The sequence below is a fragment of the Pelodiscus sinensis genome, chromosome 15 (genome assembly GCF_052426305.1).
Source record: "Pelodiscus sinensis isolate ZL-2025 chromosome 15, ASM5242630v1, whole genome shotgun sequence".
In the NCBI taxonomy this organism is placed as follows: Eukaryota; Metazoa; Chordata; order Testudines; family Trionychidae; genus Pelodiscus; species Pelodiscus sinensis.
In genome coordinates, this window is record NC_143066.1 from 13,143,506 (window position 1) to 13,158,593 (window position 15,088).

General features: G+C 50.7%; 1 protein-coding gene across 1 annotated transcript; it reads right to left on the bottom strand.

The window, feature by feature from the left end:
- Nucleotides 1-3,410: 3,410 nt before the first annotated feature.
- On the bottom strand, nucleotides 3,411-5,318 carry LOC149523547 (uncharacterized). Its single transcript, XM_089782278.1, has 2 exons — nucleotides 4,384-5,318; nucleotides 3,411-3,985 (listed from the first exon to the last, which is right to left on the bottom strand). Exons 1-2 carry the CDS (start codon nucleotides 5,069-5,071, stop codon nucleotides 3,438-3,440), a joined length of 1,236 nt encoding a protein of 411 aa, XP_089638404.1. The 5' UTR covers nucleotides 5,072-5,318; the 3' UTR covers nucleotides 3,411-3,437.
- Nucleotides 5,319-15,088: the final 9,770 nt, after the last annotated feature.

Consider the following 15,088-nt stretch of genomic DNA (forward strand, 5'->3'; position numbering starts at 1 on the left):
CAGAACAGGCAAAGATCTACTGCCCCGCCCCTTCCTTGAAGCCCCACCCCCTCTATTCTCCTCCTGTCCATCACTTGCTATCCCCAGCCCTTACTTACACACTCTGATAAACAGTTTATTTTTAAATTATGTGACACATACAATTAAAATCAAGTGTTTATAGTTATGAAATAAATGGTCTGTTTTTTATTCATGCTATTTAAATCTAAAATTAATCACTTATAATTCTACATTTTGTGGGGACAGAGTTCTGCGGCTGGGGGCAGGAGAGAGGGAACAGGGTGCTGGGAGGGCAGAGGGCAGAGGACAGGGTTCTGCAGCAGGGGACAGAGTGCCAGTGGGGACAGAGTTCAGGGAGTGGGGATGGGAATGGGGACAGAGTTCTATAGCTGGGGACAGGAGAGTGGGGACAGAGTTCGGGGAGTGAGGACATGAATGGGGACAGTGTTCTGTAGCTGGGGACAGGAGAGTGGGGACTGTGTTCTGTGGCTGGGGAGTGGGGGCTGGGGAGTGAGGTGCCAGTGGAGGCAGAGAGTCCCCTGCATCTCCCTCCTCCCAGGATTCTCCACCCACCCCCCAGGGAAACCAGCGCATGCCTGCCCTGGGGACGACTTCCCCTCCCCATGCAGGGAAGCCTCGCGCGCGCGCGCACTTGCCCAGGGAGCCAACCCCCCCACCCATGCAGGAAAGCCCCGCGCGTGTGTGCGCGCCTGTCCAGCGGGCCGACCCCTCCCCCCGTGCAGGGAAGCCTTGTGCGCGCGCGGCAGCCCAGAGGTCCGACCCCTCCCCCCCCGCACAGGGAAGCCCCCCGCGCACGCATGCCTGCCCCGGGGCCAGCTCCCCCCCATGCAGGGAAGCCCCCTGCGCACGCACGCCTGCCCCGGGGCCAACCCCCCCCACACGCAGAGAAGGCCCGTGCGTGCGCGCCTGCCCCAGGGCCAACCCTCTCCCCCTGTGCGCGCCGGGAAACCCCCTGCGTGCCTCCCACGGGGCTAACTTGAAAGCTAAGTTGAAAGCTTCTGACAAAATTTTATAGTGGTTTAAATAAAATATTGAATTTATACTTGTACCTTGGCTGGAATCCTTTATTGGGGAGAGGGAAAGGGAAGACAGAAAGGGTTTCCAGTCCTGCAGGAAGCCTTAGAAGAAAAGAGGTTATTTTGTAGAGGGGTTGGGGTTTTAATTTATCACCAGCCTTAGGTTTCAGTTCTTGCTGAGTCTTAGGGTGTGTCTAGACTGCAGGCTTCTTTCGAAAGAGCCTCTTTCGAAAGAGCGCGTCTAGACTACAATGCGCGGATCGAAAGATCGATCCGCTATTTCGAAAAAGAGCGTCCAGACTGCCGGACGCTCTTTCGAAATTGAAAGCCACCCGGAACTGCTTCTGCCAGGGCATGGGGGCAGCATTTCCTTCCGGGTGCTGCCTGCCTTCCCTTTGCAGAGACGCGTGGTGAGAGGGACACTCCTGAACACCCGTTGCTCTGCTCCTGCAGCTGCCTTTGCTGTCCCTCGAGGAATTTTGCAAGGCATTGCAGTGCTGCTTTGGAGTGCTCAGCTTCCTGGGACACCCCAGCAGCTTTTTTCTTTTGAGGTTTTTCTGCTTGCAGACCCTTATTTGTGGCATGGAGCCAGAGCTGCCCCTGGGCAGGCGAGGGCCCCACACCACCATACTGCAGCTGTTGCTGCATCTTCGTGAGACAATCATGAGGCTCCTTCCCGAGCTGGACCCAGACCAGAGGGACGAGGGGTTCCCCCGTCCGGCAGCCACACTGCCCTTGCCTCCGAACTTTTTCGTGGACAGGCGTGTTTGGAGGTTTGACACCAGCTCTGAATGGTGGGACCGGATCGTGATGGAGATCTGGGATGACCAAGACTGGCTACGGAACTTCCGCATGAGAAAGACCACTTTCCAGGAGCTGTGTACCTGGCTCGCCCCTGCTCTGCAACGGCAAGACACCCACCTGCGGCCCGCCATCCCCCTGGAAAAGAGGGTCGCCATTGCCCTCTGGAAGCTGGCAACCCCCGACAGCTACCGCTCCGTGGGACACCAATTTGGCGTGGGGAGATCTACTGTCGGGGCCGTCTTGATGGAGGTAAGTCATTGTCTGGGGACAGTCACAGTTTGGGGTGGGGGGAAGGGAGACTGTCAGGAAGGGCCAAGTGGAGTGGGAGTGGGAGTGGGAGTGGGAGTGGGAGTGGGAGTGGGAGTGGGAGGGAGCTCCTCCACTCACCCTGAATTGGGGGGCGGGGGGGGGGGTTCTGAGGAGGGGATTCCCGGGCTGTTTGTTTGAGAGGGAAGGTGGGCGGTGGGTTCTCCTCCTAAGACATAAGGCACCCCTTCTAACACTTTGTTGTCTGTCTCGTTCTGCAGGTGGTGAGGGCCATCAATTCGGAGCTGCTCAACAGGCTCATCTGTCTACCGGATCTGGACAGCGTCATGGCCGGCTTTGCTGCCCTCGGCTTCCCCAATTGCGGAGGAGCGCTCGATGGGACACACATTGCCATCCGTGCACCGCCCCATCGAGCAGCCCAATTCATAAACAGAAAGGGCTACTTTTCTATGGTCCTCCAGGCCCTGGTCGACCGTCGTGGACAGTTTTCGGACATTTGTGTTGGGTGGTCAGGGCGGGCACATGATGCCCGCATCTTCAGGAACTCGTACCTGTACCGGAGGCTTCAGGCAGGAACTTTTTTCCCCCATCGCCAGTTTGCGGTTGGGGATGTGCACATGCCGGTGTGCATAGTGGCTGATGCCGCCTATCCCCTGATGCCGCGGCTGATGAAGCCCTACACCGGCCAGGTGGATGCGAGCAAGGAGCAGTTTAATGCTCGCCTTAACCGGGCTCGCAACCAGGTGGAATGTGCGTTTGGCCGTTTAAAGGGCAGATTCCGGTGCTTGCTCACACGCCTCGACATGGGGGAGACCAACATCCCCGAGGTGGTGGCCGCGTGTTGCGTCCTCCATAACCTCGTGGAGAGGAAAGGGGAGGCCTTCCTACCAGGGTGGGGGAGAGCTGCTGATGCCCAGGAGAGGCTCTTTGCCCAGCCCCGGACAGCTGCCATCCGCCAGGCTCACCGGTCTGCAGTTGGCATCCGGGAGGCCCTCCGGGAGCAATTCTCCAGTGGAGGCCACTGAGTGCACTGAGGGGCTTCTGCCTGGGGACTGGGCCCTGGCCCCCAATAGAAGCTTCACTGCACAACCCATCTCCTGACCCAGTTTGGACACATCACTTACACCAGGGTGTGTTTCAAAATAAAATGTTCTCTTTACTTATTTATAATTTTGTACATATAATCAAACAATGTGGCAAAATAACAAAAATTTTCTTCATTTTTGTTGTTGCCAAACTATATACAATAAACAAACAGTGCCTTTAACCCTTTGTTTGTGCTTTAACTGGGGTGATGGGGGTGATTGAAACCTGGAGGGGGGAAGGGGATCAGGTTGAACGGGGCTTGGCAGATTTCCCTTTCCTGGCTGGGCCTCGTGTTTGGGGTGCTCCCCGGCTACGGGATCGGGTGATGCACCTGTCGGTTGGCTGGCTGCTGGGGGGCTCTTGGGACGTGGAAGCCTGGGGGAGAGGAGGGCCAGGGGGAGAGAGGGGCTGGGGAGCTGGGGGGGCTGGGGGAGAGGGAGGTCCAAGGGGGGAAAGGGCTGCTGTTGTGGAAGGGGGGTTTGGTGGGGTGGGGTCATGGGGTGCTGGAGGAGCAGGACCAGGCACAGCAGCAGGCAAGCCGCTGACCTCCCTCAGGGTGGCGTACAGCACCGTGCGCTGCAGGACCAGCTCATTCATGAGCCGATCACGCCACCTCTCCTCTGCCTCCGCCCTCTGGAGCAGGATGGCGTTCTGCTGCTGCACAGCCTCGACGTGCTGCCGGAGGATGTCGGCGTAGACACGCCTGTGTCTGCGGCTCCCATGTCTCCGAGGTGGAGATGGAGATGGAGGTGGGGCTGGGGTGCTGCGGCCCTCTTCCACGGCTGGTCCGGCTGTGGAGGAAAAGAAGAAGACACAATCAGTCCTATAAACTGGACTCTGTAGCACTTACAATACTAACAGGATGGTTTATTAGGGGATGAGCTTTCCAGGGCCAGACCCACTTCCTCAGATCAGAGTAACACGGCTACATTTCTATCACAATCAGTCATGTGTGCAACAGCTGTCCAAAAGGGCATGCCCTCTCCCTTGAGACAGGGGAAGCAGACATTCTGAAGGTCACACTGTGTGTGTGTGTGTGTGTGTGTGTGTGTGTGTGTGTGTGTGTGTGTGTGAGACCTGGGCATCAGCATGAGCATGACAGGTTTCCCTTGTGCATCACCCACTGTGCACCCACCCACCTACCTTCCCCTCCCCCCCCCCGGGTGTGACACAAACTCACTGTACTCACCTGCTGCTTCCTCTCCCGTGCCAGATGACGCCTGGGAGGCCTCAGAGGTCTGGGTGACTGGCTCCAGGGTGAGGGTCGCCGTCTCCTCGGTGTCCTCCTCCTCTGGGCCCATGTCCCCGTCTCCAGACTGCTGTAGCTCCCGCTCTGGAGCGTCCACCACCGGGTCTGCCAGTCCGGACTGCACGAACCGCCGTGGTGTGCGTGCTTCTGCACTGCCACCCAGGATCTGGTCCAGCTCGGGGTAGTAGGGGCAGTAGTGGGGGGCTGCCCCAGAACGGGAGCTCTCCTCCCTGGCTTTGGTGTAGCCCTGCCGCAGCTCTTTTACCTTGGAGCGCACCTGGTCCTGGGTGCGGGGGTAGTGGCCCTTCTGGGCCAGGGCTTCAGCCATGCGGCCATAAATGTCGGCGTTTCGCCGCCGGCTTTTGAGGGCCTGTAAGGCCTCCTCCTCTCCCCACAGCTCCAGCAGGCTCTTGATCTCTGCGCCGGACCAGGATGGTGCCCGGCGCTTGGAGCCCTTGTCTGGGTCCCCAGAAGGCTCGGAGGAAGGGCCAGGATGCTCTTGGGGCTGTGACATGCTGCAGCAAGGTCGCCGTGTGCTCTGGCTCCTTGTCTGCAACAAGTGGCTGTGAGGGTGCGCCTGTCCCTTTAAGGAATGGCTGCAGCCAGGAACCACAGACGTGCAACCCATGGCCCTGATTGTCCTCCAGGGCTTGTTCCTGGAGGCCAATAATTTCGAAAGAAAGGGCTCCCCCCGTCCAGACTCACGTTCTTTCAACGGATCTCCCTCGAAAAAGGTGTTCTTCCTCGTGAAACGAGGTTTACCGCCGTCGAAAGAAAAGCCGTGTTCTTTCGATTTAATTTCGAAAGAACGCGGCTTGAGTCTGGACGCAGGGGAAGTTCTTTCGAAAAAAGGCTACTTTTTTCGAAAGAACCCCTGAGTGTGGACACGGCCTTAGGGTCCCCCTTGCTCATCAGGAGGGGCTTGCATAACCTGCTCCTCTGGGTTGAAGTGCAGGAAAACATTCTTCATTCTTCTGGGACTCCTCCTCTATGCTCTCCACTAACTCCACACCCTAGCCTTGATCTGCATCCTGTCAGACAATGAGGACAGCAGGAATGAGAAGGGGTTGTGCATTATCTCAGGCTCACTGTGGAGTGCACTGGAGAACACCCAGTCCAGCTCTTTGAAGAACAAGCATTTTGGAGGACCCCTCTCAGAGCAATACGGGTACGTCTACACTACAACGTTAATTTGAACTAACTAAGCTAATTCGAACTAACGGATCTAGACTAAAAAACTAGTTTGAATTAGCGTTTTGCTAATTCGAACTAGCATGTCCACATTAAGTGGACCCTGAACCGGGCTTAAGGATGGCCGGAAGCAGTGCCGGCAGGGCATCAGAGGAGGACTTAGAGCGTGGAGATGCTGTCTCTGGCTAGCCGAGGGCTGCGCTTAAAGGGTCCTGATCCCCACCCCGGACAGACAGTTCTCAGGGGTTCCCCGCTTGCAAAGCAGTCCTGGTTTGGAGTGCCCGGAGTACCCACACTGGGCACATCACAGCACTCGGCCATCAGCCCGGCTGCACTTGCCGCAGGCTGCCATCTGGGGAGAGGGGGCAATCGGGGGGCTGCAGGAGAGGTTCCACCCCAAAAGCCCGCAGAGCCAGCCCAGTCCTCCCCATCGGGGGCTCGTGCCCCATTCCTCCCTCACCTCCTTCCACTTACCCTTCCCTAGCCCCTCTTCTTGATGTACAAAATAAAGGACAATTGTGTTCAAAAATGGAATCTGTCTTTATTGAACAAAATTGGGGGAGACTGGGAAAAGGAGGTCTGAGAGGGGAAGAGAGAGGCTGGGAGAGGGGAGGGCAACTAAAATTATCAGGGGTTGGGAACAGGTCCCATATGAAGGGAGGCTAAAGAGACTGGGACTTTTCAGCTTAGAAAAGAGGAGACGGAGGGGGGACAGAATAGAGGTCTCTAAAAGCAGGAGTTGGGTGGAGAGGGTGCATACAGAAATGTTCTTCATTAGTTCCCATAAAGAAGGACTAGAGGATACCAAAGGAAAGGAATGGGTAGCAGGCTTCAAACTAGTAACAGAAAGTTGTTCTTGACAAAGCAAAGAGTCAACCTGTGGAACTCCTTGCTGCAGGAGGCTTTGAAGGCTAGAACTAGAACAGAGTTGAAAGGGAAGTGAGATCAAGTCATGGAGGTTGGGTCCATGGAGTGCTATTAGCCAGGGGGTAGGAGTGGTGTCCCTGCCCAAGGTTTGTGGAAGGCTGGAGAGGGATGGCACGAGACAAATGGCTTGGTCACTGTCTTCAGTCCATCCCCTCCAGGGTTCCTAGGGTTGGCCGCTGTCAGCAGACAGGTTACTGGGCTAGATGGACCTTTGGTCTGACCCAGGACGGCCATTGTAAGCTCAGGGCTCAGGGTCGGGGGTCTCAGTGGACCCCCTTGATTTTCATGCACACCTGTTCCTGGGAGGCCAGGCTGGCAGCTCTCCTGCCCAAGCCGGCCACTTTCCTGTGCCTAGTGCGGAGATCGTAGATGAGGTCCATGATGTCCGCACTAGCCCAGGCGGGTGCCCGCCTCTTGCGGTCCCGGGCAAGCTCCCGGGAGCCGCCAGCCTGGTCCCAGGAAGAGAAGGAGGGCTGGGGGGTATCGGGTGGGTGGCTCGATCCGTGCCAGGTGCAGGGTCTGCTGGCTGGGTGCTGGCAGGTTTGCACCTGGCACGGGCACCGTAGCCAGCCCGTGGCCCTTTAAGGGGTCCGGGGCCGGGAGGGGGGCATAGAGTTTCCCTGGTGTTGGCCAGAGTGGCCACCAGGGAAACCTGGGGAGGGCTAGCCTCCCACTAGTTCGAATTAAGGGTCTACACAGCCCTTAATTCAAACTAGTAAGTTCGAACTCGGCTTAATCCTCATGGAATGAGGATTACATAGTTCGAACTGAGCGCTCCGTTAGTTCGAATTAAATTCGAACTAACGGAGCGCTAGTATAGCGCCTATGAAAGTTAGTTCGAACTAACGTCCATTAGTTCGAACTAACTTTGTAGTGTAGACATACCCTACTAGAGTTTTTTGCTCTAGACCTTCAGGTACTTTATCTATTCCCAGCACTGGACTGGTGTATGATGAATGCCCACCAATTCAGGCTCTCTAAAAATTCCTGGTAGAGGTGTAAGCTCTTGGTAACCTAGGAGAAGTCATGGAGAACAGTGAAATCCAACCACACATTTATCAGGATACAGGTATTGAATAAGTAAGTAGAATAAAGATACTCCCAAGCAGGGATCCGTAAACACCCAAGCAGTGCTTCCTCTTTTACTACTACTTTTAGCAGTGTAGAGTCCCACTGCCTCAATACTGCAAGGAAAGGGTGCAGCAGAGGGAAAATACTGCGGCATCAGGAAGTCAATGGAGAAAGACTCCAGCAGCTCCTTGCTTCAGGATCGTTTCCCTGTGAAGACAAAGATTCCAGCAGCTCCATTCTTGTATGTAAAGTTATAAATATGAGGTATGGAATGGTCTATGGTTTTAAATGTGCAAATGAGATCCACCAATGGTTCTCCTTCAGCAATCTTACCACCGGGTGATCAACTTGATGGCTTGTAAACAGCCTTGTTTTGTCTTTTAAGTATGAGTAGTGGTTGGCCATGGAAAGACATATGACAAAACCAACTTATACTGGTATACCAGTTTAACCAGGTAATTTTCCAAGAAGGGGGGTATGTAGAAGAAAGGATTCCTACCTAAGAAAAATGTGTATTTAAGCTGGGAGTCTAGCAGGGTCTTTGTCTTTGGCCTGTGTGAGTGACAGACGCAAAAGGACAGCAAGGGACCCGAGTCAGAGTAAAAGATCTTCTCTGGCTTGAAGATTTCCCAAAAATAAGAACAATTTTAGGGTAAGTTTGCAACAAACTTTAGTGTAGTACTAGCTAGGCATTTTCTTTTCTTGTAATTCTGTAACTTACTTTGATCTGATTTTTTTCCCTTTCAACTACTTAAATCATACTGTTTGTACTTAATAAAAATACCTTTATTTACTATCAAATCCAGTGTACCTGGAGGGAATAATCAATGTGCACATCTTCCTTTCATTGTTAAGGAAGTTTACCTGAATGAGATTTCAACATATGAAACTCTCACACTGTGAAAGACAGATTTATTTGGGGATTTTGATCCCATTTGGGGGTTGGTTTGCTGGATGCTGTGCCCATGAATTGTATTCTCCCAGAGCTGAAGTTATTCAGTGTGTGCATTGCTCCTGGGGGAAGGTATGTTATCTCAGCTCTTTGTCTTGTCTGGGGGAGAACAGTAGATCTGGACCAACAAGACGGGGTGGTGGGGACCCCAAGGCTATGTCTGCTATATTTCTTTTTGGAAAAAGGTACGCAAATTTTTCCAATTGTTTTTTTGGAAGAGGCTTTTCCAAAATTTGGCCCGTTTACGCTGGGCCAAATTTTGGAAAAAACTCCTCTTTTGGAAGAACCCTTCTTCCTCACGAAATGTGGTTTACAGGGCTTCTGAAAGAGTGCATCTACTCTTCCACCAAAAAATGTCAGAAGAGCAGACATGTTCCCTGGACTCGGCAGAGGTATCCTGGAAAAAACTCCGGAGTGTAGACATAGCCCAAGAGAGCAAGGAGGCAAGTGACAGTGGCTTTATCTGCACACTGGGAAACAGCTGAAAGGGGTTGTGATGGGGCAGGTCGACCTCGCATTCCCACTGGCTGGTGTTTGGAGCTGGCGCCACAGGCTTCGCTGGGCGGCGAGGACGCGGGGGCGTCGTGTGCTGTGTGCATGGCCATGCTGGGTGACTCTGAAAGAGAAGGGGGCGGGGCCAAACATCGGGAGATGCCTACATGGAGTGGAGGGGCCAGTGTAGAAGGTACAAAGGGTGAGGAGCCCAGCAGGAGAGGGGGAGGACCCTAGGGTGGTGGAGAACTCTGTGGACCCTACAGCCAGGAGGTAAGGTTCACAGACACAGGGAAGCCTGGGGGGAGCTTGGCTGGAGCTCCAGTGGTATCTGTGACCAGGAGTGGGAGGAGAGGAAGTGGTCCAGGGCAGGGCCAGTGGATGGCTGATGAGTTGCAGGCGGAGTCCCCATCAGCCAAGATGGAGAAAAGTTTATACCTTCTTTAGGGCCGTTGGGCTGAGATGCGGAGTGAGGGAGGGCCCGAGTCTCTCTACCCGCATGCGTCTTTGATCATAAGAACATAAGAACATAAGAATGGCCATACTGAGTCAGACCAAAGGTCCATCAAGCCCAGTATCCTGTCTGCCGACGGTGGCCAATGCCAGGTGCCCCAGTGGTGGTGGACTTAACACAATGATCAAGCAAATAGTCTCCTGCCATCCTTCTCCAGTCTTTGACAAACAGAGGCCAGGGGCACTGTTCCTTACTCCCTGGCTAATAGCCTTTTATGAACCTAACTGCCATGAATTTATCTAGCTCTTTTTTAAACTCTGTTATAGTCCTAGCCTTCACAGCCTCCTCTGGCAAGGAGTTCCACAGGTTGACTATGCACTGTGTGAAGAGCTTTCTTTTATTAGTTTTAAACCTGCTACCCATTAATTTCATTTGGTGTCCTCCAGTTCTTATATTATGGGAACAAGTAAATAACTTTTCTTTATTCACCCTGTCCACACCACTCATAATTTTATATACCTCTGTAATATCCCCCCTCAGTCTCCTCTTTTCTAAACTGAAAAGTCCCAGTCTCTTTAGCCTTTCCTCATATGGGACCTGTTCCAAATCCCTAATCATTTTAGTTACCCTTCTCTAAACCTTTTCTAATGCTAAAATATCTTTTTTGAGATGAGGAGACCACATCTGTATACAGTATTCAAGATGTGGGCGTACCATAGTTTTATATAAGGGCAGCAAGATATTCTGGGTCTTATTTTCTATCCCTTTTTAATAATTCCTAGCAACCTATTTGCTTTTTTGATTGCCGCTGCACACTGTGTGGACATTTTCACAGAACTATCCACGATAACTCCAAGATCTCTTTCCTGATTAGTTGTAGCTAAATTAGCCCCTGTCATATCATATATATAGTAGCCCAATGTCTGTAATTCTGTAATGCTGAAATGCTGGCTGTTCCCTCTGGGCAGCACTGTTGCCTCCCACTGTGGCGCTCGGCTGACTTCTGTGCCGCTCAGCCGGGCCACCGCAGGGGAGCAAGCGGCACAAGCAGCCATTTGGGTGCTGTGGTCCCCATGAAGCACCCCCGTGCTGCATTGGGAGCGCGGTGCCCAAATGGCCACTTGCTCCCTCGCGGTGGCCTGGCTGAGTGGCGCAGAAGTCAGCTGAGCACTACAGTGGGAGGCGAAGGGGGGCAGGGCGGTGATGTACGCAGCTAGGCCCCACCTTCCTTCACCTCCCGCTGTGGTGCTCAGCTGGGCCACTGCGGGGGAGCCCAAACAGCCGCTTGCTCCGCTTGCTCCCCCGCGGCATCCCAGCTGAGCGGTGCAGAAGTCAGCCTAGTGCCACGGTGGGAGGTGAAGGGAGGTGGGGCGGTGACATGCGGCATGACAGCGGCTCCAGGCCCTGCCTGCTGTCCATGAACATCACCGCCCTACCCACTTTCACCTCCCGCAGTGGCACTCGGCTGAGCAAGTGGCACAAGCGACTGTTTGGGCTCCATACTCCCCATGCAGCATGGGGAGTGCGGAGCCGAAACGGCCGTTTGGGCTCTGCGGTCCCCTGAGTGAGAGGCAGCGGGGGAGGAGAAGAGAAAGAGAGAAAAAGAGAGATGGTGAGAGAGGCAGGAGGCAGAGGAGAGCTGAGGGGGAGGCGGGGTGAGGCAGTAGGAGGAGGAGAGAAAGTGAGACGTGGAGAAGAGACCCGAAAATCCCATCTTATGATGGGCTATTGGCTAGTTGTATGTATAGTTGGGGTTATTTTTTCCAATGTGCATTACTTTACACTTATCCACATTAAATTTCATTTGCCATTTTGTTGCCCAATGATTCAGTCTGGTGAGATCTTTTTGAAGTTCTTCACAGTCTGCTGTGGTCTTGACTAACTTGAACAGTTTAGTATCATCCACTAACTTTGCCACCTCACTGCTTACCCCTTTCTCTAGATCATTTATGAATAAGTTGAATAGGATAGGTCCTAGGACTGACCCTTGGGGAACACCACTAGTTACACCTCTCCATTCTGAAAATTTACCATTTATTCCTACCCTTTGTTTCCTGTCTTTTAAGCAGTTCTCAATTCATGAAAGAATCTTCTCTCTTATCCCATGACAACCTAATTTACACAAGAGGCTTTGGTGAGGGACCTTGTCAAAGGCTTTCTGGAAATCTAAGTATACTATATCTACTGGATTCGCCCTTGTCCACATGTTTGTTAATCCCTTCAAAGAACTCTTAGGGTATGTCTACACTAGCCCCCTAGTTCGAACTAATGAGGCTAATGAGGATGACCGAAATTGCAAATGAAGCACGGGATTTAAATATCCCGCGCTTCATTAGCATGTTCCCGGGCGGTCGCCATTTTGGAAATTGACTAGCCCGGAAGAACTGCCCGTGTCTACATGCGGCAGAGAAGGGCCATTCCGAAATAAACCCCTTACTTTGAATTAAACCTCATTCCATGAGATTAAACTGGTAATTCAAAGTAAGGGGTTTATTCCGGAATCGCCCTTCTCTGCTGCGTGTAGATGCGGGCAGTTCTTCCGGGCTAGTCAATTTCCAAAATGGCAACCGCCCGGGAACATGCTAATGAAGCGCGGGATATTTAAATCCCGTGCTTCATTTGCAATTTCGGTTGCCCTCATTAGCCTCCTTAGTTCGAATTAGGGGGCTAGTGTAGATATACCCTAATAGATTAGTAAGACATGATTTTCCTTTACAGAAGCCATGTTGACTTTTGCCAAACAAATTATGTTCTTCTATGTGTCTGAAAATTTTATTCTTTACTATTGTTTCAACTAATTTGCCTGGTACTGACGTTAGACTTACCAGTCTGTAATTGCCAGAGTCGGCTCTAGAGCCCTTTTTAAATATTGGCATTATGTTAGCTGTCTTCCAGTCCTAGGGTACAGAAGCTGATTTAAAGGATAGGTTACAAACCAGTTAATAGTTCCGCAATTTCATATTTGAGTTCTTTCAGAACCCTTTGGTGAATGCCATCCGGTGATTTGTTACTGTTAAGTTTTTCAATTTGTTCCTAAACCTCCTATAATGACACTTCAATCCAGATAGTTTCTCAGATTCATCACCCACAAAGTACAGGTCAGGTTTGGGAATCTCCCTAACATCCTCAGCCGTGAAGACTGAAGCAAAGAAATCATTTAGTCTCTCTGCAATGGCTTTATCGTCCTTGATTGCTCCTTTTGTATCTCGATCATCCAGGGGCCCCACTGGTTTTTAGCAGGCTTCCTATTTCTAATGTACTTTACAAAACCATTTTGTTATTACTTCTTGAGTTTTTGACTAGCTGTTCCTCAAAATCTTTTTTGGCTTTTCTTATGACAATTTTACACTTAATTTGGCAGTGTTTATGTTCCTTTCTATTAACCTCACTAGGATTGGACTTCCACTTTTTAGAAAATGCCTTTTTATCTCTCACTGCTTCTTTTACATGGTTGTTAAGCCACAGTTTAAGCTACAGTGGCTCTTTTTTAGGTCTCTTACTATGTTTTTTAATTTGGGATATACATTTAAGTTGGGCCTCTATTATGGTGTCTTTCAAAAGTTTCCATGCAGCTTGCAGGGATTTTACTCTAGTCACTGTATCTTTTGATTTCTGTTTAACTAACCTCCTCCTTTTTGCATAATTACCCTTTTTGAAATTAAATGCCAGAGTGTTGGATTGCTGAGGTGTTCTTCCCACCACAGGAATGTTAAATGTTATTGTATTATGGTCACTATTCCCAAGCGGTCCTGTAATAGTTACCTCCTGGACCAGATCCTGCGCTCCACTCAGTACTAAATCGAGAATTGCCTCTCCCCTTGTGGGTTCCTGTACCAGCTGCTCCAAGAAGCAGTCATTTAAGGCATCGAGAAAGTTTATCTCTGCATCACATCCTAAGGTGACATGTACCCAGTCAATATGGGGATAATTGAAATCTCCCATTATTATTGAGTTTTTTATTTTGATAGCCTCTCTAATCTCCCTTAGCATTTCAATGTCACTATCACTGTCCTGGTCTGGTGGTCAATAATATATCCTTACTGCTATATTTGTATTAGAGAATGAAATTACTATCCATAGTGATTCTATGGAATATGTTGATTCATTTAAGATTTTTACTTCATTTGATTCTACAGTATCTTTCACACATAGTGCCATGCCGCCACCCACACAACATATTCTGTCCAGAGGAAGTGGACAGGGAAGAATTTTTTGTGTGCAGCCATGCAGGCGTGCACCTTAGTGTAAGCTCTGATATACAGTACTGATAATACTAAATTCAAATTCTTGTTTACCAACCACTATATAATTTATCAACAAACTCCTGTAGTATTTTTAATTTAGTAGGCAATGTTCTCAAATCATCCTTCATATTTGCTCCCTATCTAAAATACAAGTATATGTTCACCAAAATGCAACAACTTTTCTGTGGTACTGATCCAAGTCGTATGAAAGTCAACAGGAATCTTTCCACCGACTTCAGTGGCCCTCGGACTGAACTACACACAAAGAACCCATTTATTGGTATACAAACTTCTTAAACATGGTCAGAATTCAGGTTGCTGTTTTTAATGAAATGCAAATATATTTACTGTATTATAAATGAGAGAGGAAGTGACTTCTAGAATTTAAGAACTTTAATTCAGGGTTTTCTGTTTTTCTTTTTAAAATAATAGAATTAATTAACTTTAATCCCATGAAAACACAGGCCAGCATTCTCCAGACCATCAAATCCACCTTGCCCACCAAGAGCACCTTATGGCTGTTTCTTCACTGCTATAAGGTCTGAAGGACCCTATACCAACTGGAACAGATAACCTGCAGTTCTAACTTTTACTATGGCTAAGCAGCTCAGGATCAGTGTGCGTGCAGCAACTAGCTTCCTGACAGTGTGTGCGTATGTGTGTGTGTGTGTGTGAATTCCCATTTTGGGAGGAAGTTAAATGAAGAATCTGGATAAAAGCGGTAACACATTTTCATTTCTTGCTTATTTGTATTAACTGAAGCCACATGCACCAGGTTCTGTGCCAACCCTATTCCCAGGACAGAGGATGGATTGGGATGTGATCAGAACACACTGCAAAATCATTGTGCTTTGCTTCTAGGGAAACAGAATATAGGTTAGAGCAGCCCCAAAGATATTTCAATTTACCCTAAAAGCTAGGCAGGCCCCTGCATTGGCTGAGAATCAAGCCCAAGAGGTCTCTAGTTTAACTACATTTTTCAGATATCATTACCTTAGCTTCTCTCTGTATAGTTTATCGGGGTTTGTTGAAAACTGATTCCCTCTGGCCAAAGTAAGTGCTCTCTTCTTCTAGCCTGCAGCCTGTTGGGAGGGGCTGGCCCTGGCGCGCCCTGGTGCGCTTAGTTCGAACTAGGAAAACGTCATTTAAACCTCAGCTAGTTCGAATTAAGGTCGTCAAGTCCAGCCCCCCGCTCTAGGCAGGACCAATCCCATCTAAATCAACCCGGCCAAGGCTTTGTCAAGCCGAGACTTAAACACCTCTAGGGAAGGAGACTCCACTACTTCCCTAGGTAACCCATTTCAATGCTTCACT